General features: G+C 38.7%; 2 protein-coding genes across 2 annotated transcripts in view; one reads left to right on the top strand and one right to left on the bottom strand.

Annotated features, from left to right (window-relative positions):
- Window positions 1-22,355, bottom strand: part of LOC134746487 (ski oncogene) — a 100,144-nt gene extending 77,789 nt beyond the window's left edge. The window contains exon 1 of the mRNA XM_063680894.1: window positions 21,094-22,355. Coding sequence (XP_063536964.1) covers window positions 21,094-21,879 — 786 coding nt within the window. The 5' untranslated portion in view covers window positions 21,880-22,355. The remainder of the gene's footprint in view (window positions 1-21,093) is intronic.
- LOC134746477 (sterol carrier protein 2-like) overlaps window positions 1-23,056 on the top strand; it is a 187,382-nt gene that overhangs the window by 90,844 nt on the left and 73,482 nt on the right. The window lies entirely within an intron of this gene.

The raw sequence follows: 23,056 nt of genomic DNA, 5'->3' as shown, positions 1-23,056 counted from the left end.
CGACCCAGGTAGCAAAGTGACGTCAGCGACGTCATAATGACGCAATTATGGCGTCATAATGACGTCGCTGACGTCATAATGACGTGTAAATGCTGTTAGGGGAGGATGATTTACTTAGATTTTCGGCCTTATTATTGATTACATTTTCCAACTGTTACGAGTTAACAGTTAAGTCGACTAATGAATAATGAAGCTATATTAGACTAAAATTAAAAATATATACGATTTACGTTTGAAGGCAAAAAAAGTAAGGTTAATATGGTTATTCTAGGTCTTTGGCCAGCAATAGCACTAAAATTATAACTATTATAAGGCAGCACAGGACTTTTAAATTGACGTATTCAACCAAAAGGTACCACATTGTCGCTTGTCGATAAGGTTGATTTCTAATTAAAGCTATATGGAAATAGTGCCTTACTGACAAGCGACAAAGTACCCTTTTGGTTGAAAATGGCACAAATACAGGTAATAGAGCTCTTCTACACTAAGTCTGCGGGCCAAGTCACGTCAAATATGATGGCGCAACCATACATTGTTAATAAAACAACCTTAGGTCGTCATCGACCTGCGAGTTCATGGATATTTCTATTAAAACCGTTCATTATGTTTTAGAAAGGTCAACGCCCCATGATTTCCTAAAGTTAGGTGCTTCAAATTTACAACGCATACTTGAAACTTACTCGCCGCTATGGCACGTTTATGTGGGGTTCAACCTTCGTATCTCAAAATTTAGTTTAGGAACGTGATAAACCACTTCGTTAGTTTCTACGTTAGGTTGATATTGATAAGGGGAGAGAATGCCTCGACGCATTAATTTCGCCTTTACGCGGTTTTTTACTCTCCACTAAAAAAAACAAGAATTGGAAGCGTAATAGCGTATCCAATTTGTTACTTGGTATAATCAGACAGTAATCACGGATTTCCACTTCCAATGCAGACACACCTCTTTTGCTTCATTCCTTCATAAATAATCAAATAAATCTCTGTAATTGTAGTTATATTTCATTCGTGTAATTAGTGTAATTATATACTAATTAGTGGGTTTTTTTCTGATTGTGGCCTTGACTGTAATGTTATCCTTAGGTAAAATAAAGTCGTACATACGTAGGTCGTACATACTGAATTAAAAAAAAGCTCAAGAGAGGTACCTACCATATTTTGTACCTATAGTATTTTAGAAACAGCGTGGGTAATAATGTGACACACGTCATCTCAATAAAATTTTGCGAGATTTTGCGTTTTAAGGTTATAAACTAAACTATAGATAGACAAACAGATCACGAACAACGAATCGTGATAAAACTACAAACCAGCCGGCCAAGGCGACAATCGCTATCGCTTCGACAACGAAACGCTTTGTGTCTCTCTATCACTCTTCCATATTAGTGCGACAGTGACAGTTGCGTTTCGATCGCTACGGAGCGTTAGCGATTGGCGTGTTGGCTACGGGGCATTGTGATGCTTATAGCACGCTTCGTTGTACAATTATATTGCAAGTGAAGTGAAGTAACTTCATAAATGAGCACTTGCTTCAGTTGCTTCCCAAACAACGCTATCCTTAAAGTTTTACTTACGTAAGTAGGGACACAGCTATACTACAGAATGAGATATGAATATCGTTATCTCATTCTAGTAAATAGCTTTGTCCCTACTTACGTAAGTAAAACTTACAAGTGTAATCCTGGCCTTAAGTAAAGCATCGAAATCTTCACTATATCAAACTAGCCCGACTTGCCGACACACCCCTTTAGTTTAGACTCATTCAATTTTAAACCTTATTAGAATAGCCACAATGTGTGTTTTTGTGTAAATGCATTGTTGCTGAGGGCCTACCGCGAACACCGACGTTTGCAAGTTATACACATCTGTAATGATAGCATTTTTTGCAAGCCGTGCATTGTAGCATTCCATTTTGATCGATTTTTTCAAAACATGTTTGGCACTTATCCATCTTGAGGGTATGATTTGAGTTGCGGGCATCTTTCTTTTTTACTCCAATTAAGGCGTAATTAGAGTGACAGAGAAAGATCTCGAGAACTTCGGTGTTCGCGGTAGCCCTCTGTTCGTGTTCGACCGTGAAGTTCGACGTACAATGCAGTTTCTTGCGCAGTTAGCAATAAAACAAAGTGGATGCGGTGCAATGAACTGTGTGTTATACTAAAATATCTTGTTTTATACAAGATGCGTTTGCTCGGCTATGACTTGGAGGACTAGTGCATGTCTCCAAGTTCAAAGTCCGAATCCAGGTCCAAGGCGAACATAGTGTGATTTCGCCGCTATACTTACTCAACCTCGTATCTGCAACATTCATTTGATGACAAAAACACCCGTATTCCGAATGAAAGAAAAGCGACATTTCCATCAAATGGTTGCAGATATGAGGTTGAGTAAGTATAGCGACGATTTATAGCAGTGTTTTCAGCCTTTTATCATAACGACATGTTTTTTTTTAATTGACTGCGAACCTCCGCAAATCTTTTTTTAAAGGCACTGCGACCCCCTTAGGGTTGTGAAACCTCTACCGCCTTGGGGTTGCGACCCGCAGATTGAAAAAGACTATCAGTTTTATTTATCACGACGTTTAGCATCAAACTAGAAAAAAAGCATTCGAGCTGTAAAAGTTGATATTAATTTGATCTTATTATGCTGCACTAATAATACAAGCGAGACAACTATATGTATATACGTTGAAATTAGATTAACTTGCATCCGAATGTCCCATCATCAGGTCCACAACCGCTTGGCATGCGATATTTTCAGTGCGCGCTGACAATTTGCGATGTTTATTTGCCCGATGTTTTGTTTCGGGATTTCGATATTTTGTATTCTAAAAGCAGCACTGACTGAACAGTTATATAGGTCTTATGTATTAACAATAATTAAAGGTTTACAAATTCTCAGTTAAAAGTGTAGGCAGTATGTTATGATTTTAGTATAATTTCTGGATTGAACGATTTGGACGTCGTATCTAATCGAATAAGTTTGTATTTATATTTTGTTTCAGTGTGGTGTGGTAGGTCAAAACGGTAGTTGTTATTATTAGGCATTTACTTATCTTATTTAAAAATAAGACTGGCCTTTTGTCAGAGGTCGGCAAACTTTTTAAAGAGCCAATCGCAGTGTCCGCAGTAAATTATCAGTATTTTTCATTTCAAAGAGCCGAGATATGAATAGTCTTCGTTTATGTCGCGCTCAGTATTTATTTTGGAGAAAAGGAGCTGCAAATTATAGATAGATGAAATAGGGATGTTTTGCCTAGACCGAAACACAAGGTACGGTTTTGCTCTAATTTCGGCCGAAACATGATTTCTCTGCCGAAATCGAAATCGAAACTTCGGTCGAATCGAACACTAATGCTTACGTACGGTCACGACTGCGTGGAGCAGTTTTTGAAGGCAAAGTCTAGTGTGAGAGAAACAAAACACGATATCGACGCCATGAACTAGGGAACTGGTCACGACCGGCGACCTTTCGCAGTCAAACATAGGTTTTGTTAGACTGAGAATTCTATAAGTATTATTTCCATTCTGTGGTACATAGTAGGTAGTATAGTAGCACATAAACCCTTTTTCGTAGTACGTGGGCGTCCAGCGTCCCACGCCAGCTAATGAAAACAACGTAGGCTGAGGCTGAGGCTAAAGTTCGTTTTAGGGAAATACTACGCAAGTAAATATTATTGCCTAAAGTACGGATCGTTTATTTAGGCTCGCTTGGTTAATGAAGTTTGTTTTACTGATTGAGTTTTTGGAGATGAAAGTGTAACAGAAGCTAATATATTTCATTCAAAAATTCAGCAGGCTGTTTAGATCAGGGGTCGGCAAATGTTGGCCCGTGGGCATGCGGCTCTTTTTAGGCCAACGCGGCTCTTCTATTTTTTTATAACGACCAAACTGGGGCTTTATGAAATTTCAGAGATTGATGATTTACACTCCGTCTTGCTCTTTTTTATAAAAATATATTGGAGACTGAAATCTTCATGAGAGTGAATCTCTCGTTTCGCTCTATGACCATATTAAATTTGTATAGGCATTGACTTAATCAAAGTGTATAAGTGTCTTTTTTTTGGCAACTATTGACGTTGACATGCATGGAGTCAATGGGTTGAGAAAATAATACAAGCTTATACATATATCAGTGCGTTTTATTATTTCTTTTAACTTAACACGTTTTAGCTTTATTTTATGTCCTTTTGTTCGTACCATATTACCTAACTAAACTAGCTTGGGCCAAACAATGTCTGAAGAATGTTTTCAAACATTTTAACTTCACGTTCTTTTAATAATAACTCAGTATTTCGCAGCAGTTTCACGCTATTTACGCTCTATAGTGCTAGGGGGGCTTTTGTTTTAAAGGGGGAGTGTAATGGACTCGAACAATACCTTTTAAGGGGAGGGGTGTAATAGACTCCGGACTTTTAAACTGCCTGGTACGTTGGCATTAGATTAGCTTCGAGAAAATTTAGTTAAAAATACGGAGAGGACCCGAATTTCGTTAAAAGTCAAAGTGGTGTGTTTCACGTGCTAAAACATGAACGCTTTTGGAGTTTTTAACCGGATTCCAAAAAAGGAGATTTTAGTATGTTTTATATACCTGTTACATCGTTATTAATTACTTGATCTTATTTTTTGAGGTCGTTGAATTAAAAATATTATAAGTTGATACAAAAAAAATAGAGATGTAATAAAAATAAACCCAGGGGAGAGGGAGGCTAGAGACACATTACCAAACACCGCAGCTACTTGCTTTAATTCTGCTCTGAAAAGACACAATACTCAACTTTAAAAGAGACTAATTAAAGAGCTTATCACTGAGCTTGTCGAGCTCAGAATAAAACACGTTGTATTCAATATAAAAGCTCAAAGCCCCATTTAGCCTTAAAAGCACTCATTATAAATGTACCTAGGTACAATCGTAAGAGTTCTTTTGTGTCATGAAACTTATGCTCTTCTAGTTTTAACATAAAAACCGGCCAAGTGCGAGTCGGAGACTCGCGTTCCAAGGGTTCCGTATATTACACCATTTTTAACAATGTATTTTTCTTATGTCGAACGTGAGCGTGAGTGAAATGTCTTTAAAAAACCCGTAGGGGCCGGATCAAAATTAAGTAATTAAGTCCGACACACGCTTGACTGCACATTTCTAATAGGTTTTCCTGTCGTCTATAGGTAAAAAACTATTGTGTGTATTTTTTTTCCAAAATTTTAGGCCCTGTAGTTACGGAGATAAAGGGGAGGGAATAGTAATTTTTTGGCTATTTTCTTAAATAACTTCTAAATTATTTAATTTTAAAATTACAAAAACAAATATATTTGAGATTCTCACAATGAGCTCTTTCATTTGATTTGTAACATGATATAGTTTGAAAAACTTTATTTTTTCATTTTTTCATTTACCCCCCAAAAGTGGCCCCATGTTTAAAATTCATTTGTTTACGTTACATGTCCGTCTTTGGGTAACAAACTTGTGTATGTGTACCAAATTTCAACTTAATTAGTCCAGTAGTTTCGGAGAAAATAGACTGACAGACAGATGCACGAGTGATCCTATGAGGGTTCCGTTTTTTCCTTTTGAGGTACGGGACCCTAAAACTACGCACTGTGCGCCTGACGCTGTTATTCCTATTTATACTCGTATATTGCCGAGCGCATCGCCTCACTAACCAATACCTATATAAAGAATCCCTGATGTATGTAATTGAAGACCGTAGGCAGTGAGGGGACACTCCTCCTTTCGGGCTTTCTCTGCTCCGTTCGGCTCAGCATTGCTCCGAGCAATTATTAGGGTTGGCACAACTTGACGTCACTTTGCGTGGACGACCAGAGATAAGATAATGATTTGAATTTTGACAACCCTAAATAGTCGAATGGGATAGTGCCATACATAAGGGGCAGCATGATTCGTCCCTGAATCGCTGTCAAACTTCGGTTTTGTAGGAAGTGTCCTTTCTGTACGGTAGTACTATTATTTATTCTGTGTCGTAGGTACTTTCACTAGTTTCTTTTCAACGTAACGATACGCTTACTTATAGCGATAACAGCCTGGCATTAATCAGCTGTACACCTACAATACCTACATCCTGTTACCAAGCAGTCTAATTGTTAGCCTAGTGTTTGTATTTGATAGGTTAGGCCCTAACCTGTCAAATACAAACACTAAAAAACCGGACAAGTGCGAGTCGGACGCGCCCACCGAGGGTTCCGTACTTTTTAGTAGCGGTTCTTTGTTGTAGTGGCACGGCTACAGAAATACATCATCTGTGAAAATTTCAACTGACTATTATAGCTATCACGATTCATGAGATACTTACAGACAGACCGGACAGTAGAGTCTTAGTAATAGGGTCCCTTTGGGTACGGAACCCTAAAAAATTACGTCAACGTTTTTTATGCATTTTAGCTTTGCCGATAACTGAATACGTGTTTTTAACCTTACTCGGTAACTGCGAGAAAACTAAAATGTACTAGAAGGCTCATAAATAAACAAAAGATCTTAGCAAACATTTCTAAGTTGGTAGTGCGAAGCTTCGTAATTTAGTAGCGTTAGCTCGTAGGAGAGCAAATAGCAAGCCTACGTTAAACTACCATGTTGAAACGACTCCCTTTTAAAGCGAATTACAGAGGACGGGGGACTTTTCAAAATGGCCGGCTAACGTACGCATACAATTTGCATGTTGTACAGTCGGAATACTAATAAGGACTATTTTTAATTCTGTTTTCGAATGCAGTTGACGACGGGACAGATAATGTCAATCAATGAAATTAAGTGAAAATGTTAAGGCTAAAAGTTAATGCTAATTTATTTATGCGTTTTTAAATTCGCAACAGACATGTACAAACAACAACATATGTGGGCGATGGTACTGGTGTGGTGACAGGTAAAAGTAATAAGTAGGTATACTATTTAGCGAAGCAGACTAGATATTTAGAGTTCCAGCTTTTAGCAATAACAGTAAAATACTGTGGAGACTGAAGACCTGATGTATTCTGAAAAATCATATATTTGATATTATTCATTCCTTTTAACCACAAAACGATCGGATCGGCAAATGCAAAAGAGCCAGCTGTAATAGTAAATAATATATCTCGCCCCCCCTGCCGCCACCGGCGCCCGCGCCGAGTCATCGGGCGCGGAGGGCTGCGGCCCGCAGTCTGCGCCGGTCCGTCACCGTCGACGCAAGCTCCTGATGACGCTCCTCGGTACGGAGTGAAACATGTCGAGCGTTTTCGACTTAAAACACGTGAGTGACCCGTCATTAATATATATAATATATCAAGAGCCGCGAATTTTGTTAAAATAATCTGAACATATTTTTGGGAAATAAAAGTGCCGTAAGAACTAACTGAAGTGTTTTGAGTCTGGCTTGAGTAGAAGAGACAGCCTTCTAATGGCAACACCGAAGCGCTTGATTGTACAATGTATATTATACAGACTTGTAAAAGCATCAATCAATCAATCAAACTTTTACAGTACATATGGTGCTACTTTTTCGCACTAGTGCGGGAATGAGCACTTTTCGTGCATATGTCGAAAGTTTAACCCTTAAATGCATGATTTTTTGTATAACTTTTTAATAAATTGAAATAGATGTGTCATGTTGTATAGATTGAGGGAATAATATTTTGGATAGCTGCATATTGAGCCACGGACCATCAAATATACGATGCATATATACATCATTATGCATTTAAGGGTTAAAGGGCCATATGTACTGTAAAACGTTGTACGATACACGTGCGAAAAGGTAATTCGCAACTCGTGTCGATTTAAAACACTCCCTGCGGTCGTGTTTTAATTTATCGCCACTCGTTTCGAATTTCCTCTTTTCCGCACTTGTATCGTAAATAACTATTATTAAATAGAAGTATTTTACATGTCAACACGTAATTAATTTCCCTTAGTAAATTACATTTTGTCGTATGTGTCGTTATAAATATATCATATTCGTATAAAAAGCACAATTGAATTTATGGCCTTTTTTAGGCCTCTTGTCAGGTATGGCCTCTAGAAGAGAATCCTCTCCTATTTCATTATATCATTTTATTTGCATAATCAGGTACATTACAATATATAGGTATTATTTGTAAAGTAGGAGGTACATGATACCCTGTCAGGGCATTGCAAAATTCTTAAATACTAAGTTTAAATGTGTAACAGTATTTTATAATGTCGTGCAATAGGGATTCCTTTCTAAAACAATTGCTATTCTAAACAATGGGAAGCAAAAAATCTGATTTATATATATATATTTTTTCTCTTCCTTTAAACTACACCGGTACATTTTCAAAGCAAAAACAATTTATATTGCAATATGTCAAAAGAAATTTAATTAAGAATATAATGCAATCAATAAAATAATAACACAGTAAATGTAAAAAAATATATATATATAAATCAGATTTCCAAACAGTCATGTCAAGTTGAGTGCTTTCGTCAAAGTTTTCTGTTGTTAACTGTACCTTTTATGCAGCACCCTGCTACAAATAGTACCCCAGGCACTTGAGCCGCCCATTAAAAGCGTGAATGTATGTACGTGACGAGTAATCCCGCAACTTTGCAGCGTTATGTACAATATCACGTTAGTGACTATATGTTTAGGCTAGGGATAGTTAAACCGCTTGCGGCACTTCCGAGCTACGCTTGCAGCCGCAAGGTTTATATTTCCTAAACATAAATATTAGTTAAAAATCAATGTCAGGTATATTAAAACTATTTAAAACAAACAAAACTCTGAAAATCTATATTCGAGGCTCTTTTAAATTCTACTTCGGGGTGGTTCTTTTTCTAAAAAGATTGCCGACCTCTGGATAATAGAATACTTAAAACATATTGCTTTGTGGGAGGGATAGTGCTCACTTAATTTTGTAATATAAACCAATCCTCGATTTATTCCTCAAAACTCAAAATCCACGCCCTGCGGAAGGGAGGGAACATGACACAAATCGAAAAAAAAAAACGCTGCATCGCTAGTTTTAAAAATATTTAAGGCACTTTTCACACAAACACTGAATATTTTGGGCGCCCACAAGTAACAATTTTCACGAATTTTCTCTCTACACCCACATTTCTCGATACTAAGTACCCAGTTACATCACAGGCTTTTAGAAGGAGCATTAACGATCAATACAGTGGGTCAAGGGCTGAACCCCTGGTTTCCAGGGCACTCTAAGTGCAAGGATGCTTAGCACAAGGACCGAGTTAGGCTTGCTCCAAGTAACAGCGTATTGATCATCTCTTTTCAAAGTAACATTAAAAGTGTTATTGAGTACCGTAAAATGGGGTGAGTAGGGGCAAAAGTGACATTCAAACCTCGATAACATTTTATTTCTACATATGCAAACTGAATGGTGTATATAATACGTACATATGGTGTATATATGGTGTGTGGTGTGTTCCGGACGTTTGTATTTTAGTTTTTATTTTAATTTGGGTAGTTCCATTTCATAACTTTGACGATAAACCGTAGTCCCTCGTAATTGGGGTGAGGTGGGATTTCATACACAGTTGATTTTGGAAGATTGTTGGATCGATTTTTTTATTATTATGAGTATCACTATAGCTCCATTTTAAATTGGAATACATAATTTTTGTAGCAGTAGCTTTAAAATCCCATCTCACCCCCTTTCATCCCTTCTCACTCCATTCATAACCCAACTCTCCCCGCGAACCCTACTCACCCCATTTTACGGTATACGGAAATACCTACTGAGAAGAGCTGCGGCTGTAGGAAGTGCTCTAACCTGAAACGAATCTTAATTTTTTTGCGTGTTGTTTCTACTTGAGTTAATTTATTGTTTTGTTCTCTACTGAAATGGCGTTTGAACATAACAACGGAAAATCAGCGGCTCAGCCAGTGCCACCAAGGCACCATGCTGTGTGGTTATCCGTTTTAGCGTTCTACTGTTTTTCTGTAAATCCATGTTTCCGTTACTAATTGAATTAAATATACTACTATTATTCTTAATATTTAGATCAGTACGGTTTCACTCACTATTATGTTTAGTCGCTTTTGGCGACATGTTTCGGATTGTTTGGGCAGTGCACGACGTACAACCGCCGCGGACACTCGTGCCTGAGGAAGGATTCCCAAAGAATCCGAAACATGTCGCCAAAAGCGACTAAAAATAATAGTGAGTGAAACCGTACTGATCTAAATATTTTGAAATGTGTCTCACGATAGTTTAAGTTCGACTATTTTTCTTATCGTTTTTTGGCTAACTTTTCACGCAAAATAGGCACGATATGCGGAAAGCCAACTTTGTCTTTAAAAACATTCTGAGAGAAATCTAAATCTAGATTTCTTTTGTAATTATCTCAAAGTAAGAAATTAATTAGTAGTTTATGTTATGTGTGGGCTTTACTACTACCAGCAACAGTTTTTGACACCAAAATACAGAAAAAGGAAAATGTATTGTTCGCCGCATGTAAAATTTTAGTTTTAGTGCAAAATCGCGCAAGGCCACAGCTGCCTCGATAAAAACACCTGTTCGGTGTTTAAGATTAATTATAATTATTATAGAACTGATAGTAGGTATTGGTTTTAAAAATCTCCTAAATATTCTCTTTTAAGATAGATAGATAAATAATTTATTGCCACAACAAGGGTTTTTTTACAATTATTTTTAAATACTTAAGAGTAATTTCCTCCCGCGGACGCTCCGGCTGTGAAATGTAAGTAAAGTAAAGTACTCATAAGTTCTTTATTCGCATAAAATATGATACAATAGGTGGTAAGTAAAAAATTCCAGTACAAGAACATATTTTTCTATACATACATACATATAATCACGCCTATTTCCCGGAGGGGTAGGCACAGATCACGCCCTGGCATACCTCTTTCGCTTCCTTCACTTTCATAACATTCCTCATACACATATTTTGCTATACAATAGCAAAATATGTTTGTCAAGTAATCTTAAAACTAGACAGATTAAATAGAGTTGATCATCGTTGATTTTTTCATTGTGATTGACATCTGTATATACAATTTATAGATAATATGTATTAGTTTATTTTTTGTATATCATATAAGTATTAGTATTTAATCATAATTTTGTAAGTTTACTTTATTATGTTTATATATATATATATATATACATAATATATGACTTTTTTTGGTTCTATTTCTCGTCATAATTCATGAATCTATCCTGCACCAACATTTATGTCTCTGTTTGACCTAATGGTTGACTGATAGAGAATGCCTTTTGGCATTAAGTCCGCCATTTGTACATTTTTCTTTGCTTTTGCAATAAAGTTTAAATAAATAAATAAATAAAAAATTAAAAAAATTAAACCCCAAAACTGCTCGTAACATATATTATGTGTGCCTGTCGACAAGGGCATTAGTTGAATACAACATTTGTTCCTTGAGCCATTGATAAAGCTTACTTTTGAATAAATTTAAAGGGAGAGAGCTCTAAAAAAATTTTTTTTAAATTTATTTAGGCAACAAACAGTCATATACAAAAATGATGTAATAATAAGCAATGTGTTAATAGACCTTGGGCACCTTAATTAAATAATTTCTAATCTAAAGAAAAAACAAAAAAAAAATTAAAATTGTCTGAGATTGCGTTAAAAATTCTGATGTGGTAACTATTTCTCATAAAGAGAGCACTATTAGAAACTATATCTAAAAACACGAGTCTATCCTGATTTCTCGTACTTCTTGGGTATATTTCTGATTCAGAAGCTTCAGATATTCTGAAGCTTTTTTGAGCTCCCTGCCGTGATTTTCTCGAGGTACGAGTATTACTTATGATTGATTTTTCAGCGAAATTTACACGAGCACTGCGAGCAGTCGAGATTCGTTGCTATATTTTTGATGCTCTGCCACTGGCTCCTTTATTGAAGTTCTACCTATACTTGACTCATGACTAAGACCGCCAATTGCGCGATAATATTTACTAATAGTGGATTAAGTAATTAAAAATGCGAGAACATGTTAATTTCATTCAAATAACATCTTAATCTAAGTTGTGAGCAGTAATCATGACATTATAATTGGCATTTTGAAAATACCCACCTGTGGACATTGCACGTTATAATTTTCATGTCAGAGACAAGATAGCAGAAGTCTCAGTAATTACATGTTAGATATATTTAACTAGCACTTAATAGACATATTAATTGTCCACAAACTAAACCAGGATAATCGCATTCATGGGGTAGATTATGTTTTTTCTCTAGAATTAATGACAAAATTCTGTATGGGATTTACAATGACCTGTGGCAATGTCTTAACGTCAAATTTTTAATGACACCCCCTCACTTTATTCTGTTCAAGTTGCAAAGCTAGCTTAGACAAACTCTATGATTATTGTCTCAAGTTGAAATCCCACAAGAAACTAGTATATCCTTAGTATAGGTACCAGCATTAATTCGCTTGGCGTTCTCGCATCCCATTGGCCACGTCGGCGGGCGCGGCCGCTCACTTCTCACGACTGAATAAAGTAGATAGACCCGATAAACAAATGCCAATCTATGCTATACCTATAGCCCTATCTGTACTATTGAGGACACTGAGATATGCTTAGTCTTAGTTTGGTAATCATTTAAGCTCGTCACAGACGAAGCGATAATATATCGGCAGATACCGACAGATATCTTAGAGTATCGCTAAGCACCACACACGCCAACGATACCAAAATATATATCGCTCTCTGTCTAGCACCTACATTGTGAGAGAGACGAAATATACCGAGCGATATATACATCGCAAGATACGCAAGTCATCTGCAGATGCCTTGCTATAAGATGTCGTTTAGATAGCAATATATAGTATATATACAGCTTCGTGTGTGCTCTATCAAATAGTACGTAAAAGATATCGGCAGATGCCGTATCTTACGGTATCTGCCGATATATTATCGCTGCGTCTGTGATGAGCTTTATAAACACTCGAAAGATATGTAAATTTCTTCAGACCCGTTAAATGGTGTCGGTGAAAAGTTAAAAATAGGTACTCGAAATTCTCTCTTAAATGTTACATGATTGGTGCCGTTACTATACTCGTAATTTGATGCTGCCGTGCGTTAGTAGAAACAAAGAGGATATAATAAGATAGAGCGGTACTGTCATAGTAAATTTTGTAACCTCAGTAAATTCACTGCCATCTGTCGACACACTTTAAAACTAAAAATGAAGATTTATAAAAATACGATAGAATGTATTTAAATATAGATAAATGATTTTTTTTATTTGCATTAATTATTTTTTTGATTTTGACCCATGTTCTTTCACTGATATGCGTTAAAATTGTTAAATAACAAACGAAACCGTCAACGCCATCTATACGACTGTAGGCCAAAACTAGTAGCGCCCTCTGAACGAGAATCAAATTTTCTTGATTTTCGAGGCACGTTTTTTCCTTAGACTGTATCTATCTATTACGGAGTTATAATATCTTTGGTAGAAAACACAGTTGGAACTCGTATCGAAAGTCGAAAGTCGAAACTAATAATTTCAAATTGCACGATAATGTCATAAAGATGCTGAGATGCGGTCGTCTTCGAAGTCGATGTTCTGTACGTATGATGAATTTTCCAATAAGCCCTTTATGTTTAACGGCTTAACATTAACAGTAATTTCCATCCTATCCTGACAGTGGCACAAATACTAACTACTACGAAGTTACGAACAGTGTGCGGTGGTGGTGCGTTATGAGTAGCCCGGGAAGTTCGAGTGTGTCAGTGCTGTCTTAACTAGGTGAAGGTCAGAACACGCTGAAATCGACGAATTTTCAAATTTTTCGGCCCTAACGAATTAAATTGGCCTTCTGATTCTGATGTAGTCATTCTTGGTACAATTATTTTACTATTTTCACTCGCATTTTGATAGTGGCAAGAATTTCGCTTATGGCCGGGTAGCGGGCGTGTGTCGCCGTCGCCTAAACTGGGTGAAGGTCGGAGCTCGAAACGGATTTTAGGGCTTTTCGGCCCTACGCGAAACTAAATCAGACGGTAGGTCAATTAAATTTCTGTGCGGTGAGAATATGTGAATTGCTGAACAGGTCTCTTAATCCTTAAAGAAGATCTTTTCTAACAGATTTTGGCTTTTAAGAGGGTTTTCATTTTGAGAAAATTATCTTGGAATTTGTTTTGTTAAGTACTGTTTTAGATTGATGATTAGAAATCTTTGTTAAGGCCAACTGCCGAGCAGTAAAATTTATACGGAATGTCTCAATTAGAACATGTTTTATTTAAAACTTAAGGATGACTTACGCTAGAACGGTCCGGGTCCGGGCCGAGGCGTCTGACACTTCAGTTTTCTAATGACAACATCCCGTCATAGAAATCGAAGTATCGGATCCTCAGCTCAGACCCGGACCGTTCTACAGGATGACTCGTTACTTACGTATTACTAAGACTCCGTAATAACTTACTGTTTCCCGAAACCTCTAGCAACACAAAGGGCCGAAAGCAGGAAAACCAACGCGGGCACTTTCCAAGAAACGCCGATTACAGTAGATTCGTAAGCCGCATATTGAGACGTGCAAGGACATATAATAACATGGCGGGGGCAGTGGGTGACGGGATTCGCAGAAGCGTTTAAAGTGGAAGTTCAAGATCTGTTTCCAGTTAATGATGTCTCAGATCAACTTGAGTTATCGTTTTGGTAATTAATGAGGGAGGGAAAATGTCCTATTTGGCAAACATTACAGAAGTTACAGCCAAACGACTCGCTAGATTTTATGTGCGAATTATAGGTTTTTAGATTCACGACCGTTCTGAGCAATAATATAGGTAGTCAGAACGAGTATTGTTATTATTCTTTTTTGGTCCTTCAGGACCACATCAATCCACATCAAAACAGGAATTTTAAAAACAAAACAGAGCATTAGCTTCAGCTAATGCTCTGTTTTGTTTTTAAAATTCCTTGTAATCTGTAGTAATGCGAATTTGCGGAAAACTTCAAGTAAATTCATTACTAAAAGTGTTACAGGCTTGTATAAAATCGACGAATCGAAATACGATTTTCTACACAGGGTCTTACAAAGATGTGGATTGGTTGAGGCCTACCGCCAACATCGAAAAACTTTGTCTGTTTCTCTATCGCTCTTGCATATTCGAGCGATAGGGGCAGATAAAGAAATTTCAAATGTTCGCGGTAGGGCTCAGTGATCAGTGGGGAAGGTTTAATGCACTACTTGTTCATGTAGATCATTGTCTTCAGACTACTGTGACTGAACTGTAATGTTGTGCGCACACGCCTCGTTGACGGCAACCAACCGTCCGCAGAACAATCGGGGAACGGGATTCTGTGGGCTCCATATTTTACTTTGCATGCATAAACAGCTGTTTTACGGATACTTTCCATTATCTGTGGATCTATGGAACTGTTTTTCTAAAACGGTAAAGTTTGCCTGATAAGAAAAGAATAACCTAACTGATGATTTCGGGAATCATATTCAAAATTCAAAAACTTATTCTGTAAGGCCTCAAGAGCTCTTTCACAAGTCAATACAACATTGACAGTGACATGAAAAATACATAGCAACATTCGTAGATACAACAGCCAATACCTGGGTAAACATTGGCTGTTGTATTTATGAATCATTATTGTATTAGGTGCAATGCCATGATATAATGCGAAACGCTACACAGGTCACACAGGCTAAAAACGTGACATCAAGTTAAAGACTGGCATCAAGTAGACAACCCAATGAGGTTGGCAACTGCAACTATCAAAGGTTTTTAACCGACTTCAAAAAATGAGAAGGTTATTAATTAGTTTTGTTCTATGAGATTAAGGCTTAAAGGACATCCCAGCCAGGCCATAAAATTAGAGAAGAAACAAGAATTTGACACTATTCGTAGGATTAACCTAAGACCTATGCTGGTGTCAACTGTAAAATACTTCACTTGCCAACCCCATTCCAAAGCTTTCGTCAAAGCCAATATACTCAGCAGTGGGAAAGTGACGTGAGGACTTGAGGAGGAAGGAGGAGGAATATGACAAATAATCCTGTAAGTACATTTACTTGCCAATACTTAATCTAAACATTATTTTTATATCCCAGATATTAACCAACCCGTTATTTTTGTACAGAATTGCTACAAATTATTAGGCAGTACAGTGGCCAGTCGAACTGTCATTTTAGTCTCCAAATCGAAAAATATATACAAACAGAACTTAGGAAAGATTTTGGTGGTGGTGCAAAAGTTGGTATGGTGCATTTTCCATGTATTCCATGCTCCGGGCAGGAAAACACATTGGAAAGAGCCAAAATTCAAACTTTTTGAACACACGATTTGGAACAGGCCTGTATCACCCCACATTTGATTTGATATTCATTTCTTTTTATATTCATGCATCTCAGCTCCAACATTGCCACCAAACAGCCCAAAGGGACATCCTTACGAATGTTTAATTATACTAACAAATGAGAAGATAACTTTATCCCAGTATTTACGATGTTTTAAGCATGTCATGTCAGTGCCTTTGTTTTGCTGATGTTACAGTGTAATGTCATTTTAAAAGGCGGTGTGAGTCAGCCTGTGCTTAATAGGCTGGATATAAGTATAAATACTACTGAATACAAAATAATACTGCTAAAGCGTGTACTACCTCCATAATTATCGCTGCTTACAGAGTTGTATAGTAAGCCCTCTTGCAAACCAGGTAACTATAAAGGATGACTCACGTTAGACCGGGCCGTGTCCGGGCCGGAGCTTCCGACGCTTCGTTTTCTATGGAGAGCATCACGTGATCACCTGTCATGTCATAGAAAAGTAAGCGCCGGAAGCTCCGGCCCGGACACGGGCCGGTCTAACGTGAGTCATCCTTAAACTACAGGTGTGCAAGTTGCGAAAGTTTCAAAAAAGTGTGAAAAGTTCTCGAAAATTTCATAGTAAATCAAGGAAACTTTCATTTTGTAAACAGAAAATTTCGATTCCCATATACTAAACTAAGAAAATTTTTCAATGTGGAAATTTTACAATTTCGGAAACTATTCGGCTACACGTGAGTAACTCAAGACTATACAGTAAAAAACTGCGTTATCTAATAGCACATTTTTCCATGTCTGCCTGAGCCCTGGACTTGCCTGCGCGTAGGTTTTCCGTAAGATCGGAAATAGATATCCAGAATTTTTGGACTTACGGTCAGTTTGCAGACGGACTGCGTATTTTTCAAGTTCTTTCAGAGTTCTGTATAAAACCACCCGCCAATGCTGAAGAACAGATAGGTACTTCTTGCCTCTGGCATTGGATGCCTTGATCAATTTATTTTTACTCTTCTTTTATTCCTATTTATTACAAAATAAAACGAACTTACCGAGACATTCCTTACTTAATCTCTTATCTTTATTTCAGTTTATTGTCAGAATATTTTTTCACATTGACCTTGCTAAGCCATTGGAATAATATTATCGTTGGTGCTTTGCGTCCTCCTAATGGCGGAGATTCTTATGTTTTAACAATTATTAAACGAGTTTATATGCCGTTTAACGGTTATGTGGCTTAGCGCAGCAGTTAACTGCGTTAAGTACATTTGCAGCATTTAAATTTATTTGTTTATTTATATCATTTCTCGACTTACTCGACGTCTTGCTATCTTCTGTTTTCCCTAAAAATGTTTCGATTATTTCCCTCGGAGTCCCAGAGTTCATCATTCGACTTTTTAGCCTACAACAGCGAGAATCTCCCAAACCAAGATCAATATTGGTGACTGGCTCTTAATTTCAGCGAGTGGCAATTATACAATTTTTTGCAGTGGTTAGCTCTTTTTCATAAAATTTTACCAAGCCATAGACTCTTTTAATCAAAAGCGACTCTTCCAATCTCCCAAAACATTTTAGAAGGACCAGATCAATATTGGTGGCTGGCTCTTAATTTCAGCGAGTGGCAATTATACAAATTTTTGCAGTGGTTAGCTCTTTTTCATAAAATTATACCAACACATAGACTCTTTTAATCAAAAGCGACTCTTCCAATCTCCCAAAACATTTTAGACGGACCAGATCAATATTGGTGGCTGGCTCTTAATTTCAGCGAGTGGCAATTATACAATTTTTTGCAGTGGTTAGCTCTTTTTCATAAAATTATACCAACACATAGACTCTTTTAATCAAAAGCGACTCTTCCAATCTCCCAAAACATTTTAGACGGACCAGATCAATATTGGTGGCTGGCTCTTAATTTCAGCGAGTGGCAATTATACAATTTTTTGCAGTGGTTTACTCTTTTTCATAAAATTTTACCAAGCCATAGACTCTTTTAATCAAAAGCGACTCTTCCAATTTCCCAAAACATTTTAGACGGACCAGATCAATATTGGTGGCTGGCTCTTAATTTCAGCGAGTGGCAATTATACAATTTTTTGCAGTGTTTAGCTCTTTTTCATAAAATTTTACCAAGCCATATAGTCCGGTCAAGCTAACTCTGCATGGCACTTTGTCAGTGGCAATGTCATCATTACCTAATTGATAATTTCTGTGAAAATATGTTGTTTATAATGACACCCCTTCACTTTGTTCTATTTAAGTCGGTGCAAAGCAAGTGCAAAGCTAGCACACGGACTCTACCATCAATTACCTTATAAACCAGCCTCCTTTAACGTTGCACCTTTACAAACGCAGAGTGCATTAACCGGCGATTTAGAAACAACAGTTAGACGTACAGGTTTAGCCATCGGAGCAATCTGCTACCGTGGCGTTTACGTATCTCGCTCGATCTAATAAATTACACGTTATGAGCCCTTTGAGAGATGCATTATACATTAGATGAAATTTAGCGATGTAAAGGGTTCACAGTTCCGGATAAAGTCTAGTTAGCTTGTGGGTTAAATACACTCTAGGGATGTCTAATGTCCTTAATACGTGCCAGGAATAGGACTTTTGCTCACTTCATCTGCTACTCTAATAATCAACACAAACTTCACCTCCTTAGGGGATTTCTGGGATAAAACAATCCTGTCTATCGGGACTGGAACCAAAATTCAAAATACTTCTTATATCCACATTGTTCTCGGCTCTTGTGATTAGTCACTAAAGATTGTTGATTTTACCTTTTGTAAACTCTAATTTCGGCTGATCATTATCAAGCCTAACTTACTGCGCCACTGCATTAGTTCGTTCGTCTATTTGTCTCTGAAATTTCGATCTTCGATTTTCGCGGTAGGCCCTTCGTTTATAAATTGGTCAGTTTAGATCAGTCTCAAATCCAACAAGAATTTAAAATAATGTATTTTCTCATTTGTTTGAAATTTATCTCGAGTTTGTCGAAGTCAAGTCAAAGGAAATCTTGCTAATGTTCCTCTTTTAAATATAAATAAATAAATAAATATTAGGGGACATTTTACACAGATCAACCTAGCCCTAAACTAAGCAAAGCTTGTACTATGAGTGCTAGGCGACGATATACACATAGAAAACACCCATGACTCAGGAACAAATACTTATTTGTGTTCATCACTTACCTAGATTCGAACCCAGGACCATCGGCTTCACAAGCAGGCTTTTAAGATATATTTTACAAAAGGAAGTCCTAAAAAGCGACTAAAATAAGAATCTTATTTTACCCTAAAAGAGATTCCTATAAATTAGTATAAAACCAGACTAAAGTAGAACAAGATTTTCAAGCAGAACTCGCCATTCCGCAGACTTGTTTTGAAACATTATCTACGGCGCGGAATCATACGCCATTTAACATTCCGCTGAAGGACGAACACTGAACAGCGATTTATATTCGCAATTTACTTTGTAATATTACACGAAGTTCGGCGTAAGGCATTACTGTATGGTGGTTTTGAAAACGGTCATTCCGGTTTTGAACCAGTTTTCCGGGCCGGGTCAGCAAGTTTTGTTCAATTGTTTGTGCGGATTTTTGGGAGTGACAGTGTGCAGACTGTGGAGTGAATGTTTTAATGACAAGGGTCATCATTACGTGAAAGCTGGTATTTTGCTTGCGAAATTGCGAATAGTACACGATGTATTTTTCATCAAAGAAAGTTTTCAGAGATCTCTTCCTCAATTCTTTGTTCGGGGATTTAAACGTATTTTTATAACAAATGGTAGATATTCCTATATAGTATACGTATGTACTCGTAGATATAATAAAAGTTCCGTTCTAGATTGAGATGTCGGTAAAGGTACTTATTTATGATATATCTTCTCTTTAAGCCTGTTAATTTGGGTTTCTTATTAGATTGTTTCATTGATAGTTTCCCTCCCTTTCCAAATCAAGTTTCTTATTTAATTAGTGTTTCACTAATCCTTTAGTCTTTTCTTCTGAGCTGATCGTCCGTTCTAGATACTCGTAAACTGTCAATTGTCTCAATGAAAATAGTTTTGGTATCCAGGCATATTCGAGATACCTACCCAATCGATTCCTCAACGCATGTAGGTGACTGAACTTACTCGACCGACTCAAATTATCATCACCAATTAACTCTAGGGTTACCTAGATGGCTCGACGTTGACCTCAAGTCAAGTTATTAGTGTTCCAGCCAATAACATCGTTCTTTTTGTCGTTCTCATGTAGTCTATCGCTACTGATAAGCTTGTTTTGCAAGAAGATAATGTTACGCAGACATAATAATCAGAGGCACCGCTAAAATTGTTGATACCTAGTGGAAAACGTGACAGCCAGTAAATAAGAGACGAAACGTGACAAAGGGTCTAATATTGTCGATGGCTTTTCAAGCGCCTCTTCCCATGGACCCGGATGCTGCGAATACCGGCCTTTTGAGCCCCGTTATAAAAACAACCCACTCCAAGCCAAAGTGCCAATTGGTGCGAATCTTTTGGGGGCGAGGTTATTTTTCTATTGTAATACTGGTTTTAGTTTGTAAGGTTCCGTAGTGCTAAAAACGGAACTCTTAGTTTTGTCATGTCCATGTATTCAACCCATTATTCCAATAAGCCCCGAATTTATATGAGAATTATTCCAACCTTATTCAAATAAGATTCTTCTAAGATACGGACGAATATCTTTGTTTCGCGTTGACGACCCGTTCGCTCATTGCTCGCTCTTATTTATTCAGATTTCGTCGAAAGATGTCATAACAGGGAATGAGGAGATAAAAGGAAAAGGGTAAGAAAGATCCGAGGGGGAATGATAAGACTAGGGCTTTGTCTCTCAAGATTCTTACCTGTTTTCGCTTCAAAGCGTGCTTAAGAGGAACGACGATCTGCGGCTCGTCGACATCCAAAGCGTCCAGCAACGCGGCACACTTCTCCTTATCCTGCTCCTCATCCGCCACTAGCAAGAAACGCCGCCACCGCGCAGAGTCAAAACCCCAGTGGCACGTTCGGTTCTCTGTGGCGTGCGAATGGCAGACGAACCGCCGCGGACTGTACATAGCACGGCACTCCAAACATTGCACTAGGTTTAAGTCGGCCGAAAACACCCCGCGGCTGCCGCCGAAGCATTCATGGTAGACGCGATACCCAGATAGTTTATGCGGCCGGGAGCCTTGCGGGGTATGCAGCAGCGCCGCACACAGCCGCTCCGCGTCAGTCTGCGTGATCAGACCGCAGGAAGGCGCCGAGCGAGGCAATACACTAGTAGATTTCAACTCGTGAAGCTGCTCCGGGGTACAGCGCGAGCAGTAGATCTGCAGCTCATCACACACTCTATTAATCTGTTCCAAAGTGAAGTCCGTCAGCACGGAGGTGAGGATCTGCGGCAGGCAGAGGCGCCGCTCGCCGCCCACGCTGAAGCAGGAGATGGGCTCGCCCTCGAGCAACGTCTCCCCGCGCTCGCCGCGCACCCGGTCGGGCGCCAGCAGGATGGGCGGCGCGGCGGGCTGGGGCGGCGGCGGCGGCGGGCTCCGCGCCGGCCGGCCCGCCTGCCCGCCCGGGCCCTGCAGGCTCCGCGGCGCGTGCGCCTGGTACGTCTTCAGCACTGACGTTATGTGAGGAGTCACCACATCCATGGTACACGGGCTGTGCGCATGTTACACTACCGCGCGAGTCGCGCCGGCCGCGCCGCGCTCCGTCCGCGGCCGAGACATGTCTGCGAGTGAGCCGAGCCGTCGAGACCGGGCGAGCGCGCCCCGCGTCGGCGTCTCCGCCCCGTCGCCGAACGCACACCCGTGCAAAAATACGCAAATAAACTCTTCACATTTCGTATTTATGAGCCGTTCGAACTATATATTCGTATGGCACACGTGGTCGATGGTTCGTTTCGCGATCTCGTAGTCTCTAATCGCGTCGTTAGTGCGGTCGAAAAGCTAAACGAAATGGTACGTAATAGATGCGGGCGGCTGAGACGGGGGCGTGGATTCCGGCGACCGGCCGCAGTCAAAGCAGCAGACGGATGGCTCGGCTACTGGAGAGTCTAGCCGGCCCGCGGCCCCCGCGCCGCTGCCCCCGCGCGGCGCGTCACGTGACCGACCTTCCCGTCAAAATATCCAGAATGGCGGCGCGAGCTGCGCCCGCTTGCGACACAGACCACCGAGCGCGCAGAGCAATACAGCTCTACAAAACTCGGCGGTCGCACAGAGGCCTTGATTATGTGTTATATTTGTTTGTGATTTTTTCCACAGTGCTGTCAGTGCTAGGCGGTTAATAATAAAGTGAAATAAATAAATAATAATATATGAGTTTAGGTAAACTGTCGATGACCTGATGTTGTTTCCTAAGAAAAAAAAGATTATTTGCCGAGATCTTATTTGATTTGTCCATTTATTTTTATAAACTCACGAAAAAGGCATTGTTAAGTTAGGTTAATTGATTTATAAGATAAGATGAACATTCAAAAAATTAAATACCTATCGGAATAAAACTTCGGAAGGTACAGGAAACATAGGTAGCGGTCACAAAACAAAAAAAAAGGGTTAGGGTTGAAAATTAAGAACTGCTTATTGGCTATTAGTCACTTACTAGCCCCGCTACAGAGAGCACTAAATGGAAGTCATTAGTTTGATAGGTTAAACCGTCGTCGTCTGTCATTCTGAAAATAGTGCTCTACAAAACGTTAACCCTGTCATTTGGGCTCGTTAGTATATCCTCCGATATGTTCCCAATTATGCCATCTGTGTTGTATTTCAAATAATTTTTACGTCTAAGACCCTAATCTGTTAAACAAAAGCCATTGTTTCTTTTTTTTGA

This window comes from Cydia strobilella, chromosome 13 (assembly GCF_947568885.1).
Source record: "Cydia strobilella chromosome 13, ilCydStro3.1, whole genome shotgun sequence".
In the NCBI taxonomy this organism is placed as follows: Eukaryota; Metazoa; Arthropoda; class Insecta; order Lepidoptera; family Tortricidae; genus Cydia; species Cydia strobilella.
The sequence above is the reverse complement of the archived record's forward strand: the minus strand, read 5'-3'. Positions and strand labels throughout refer to the sequence as shown.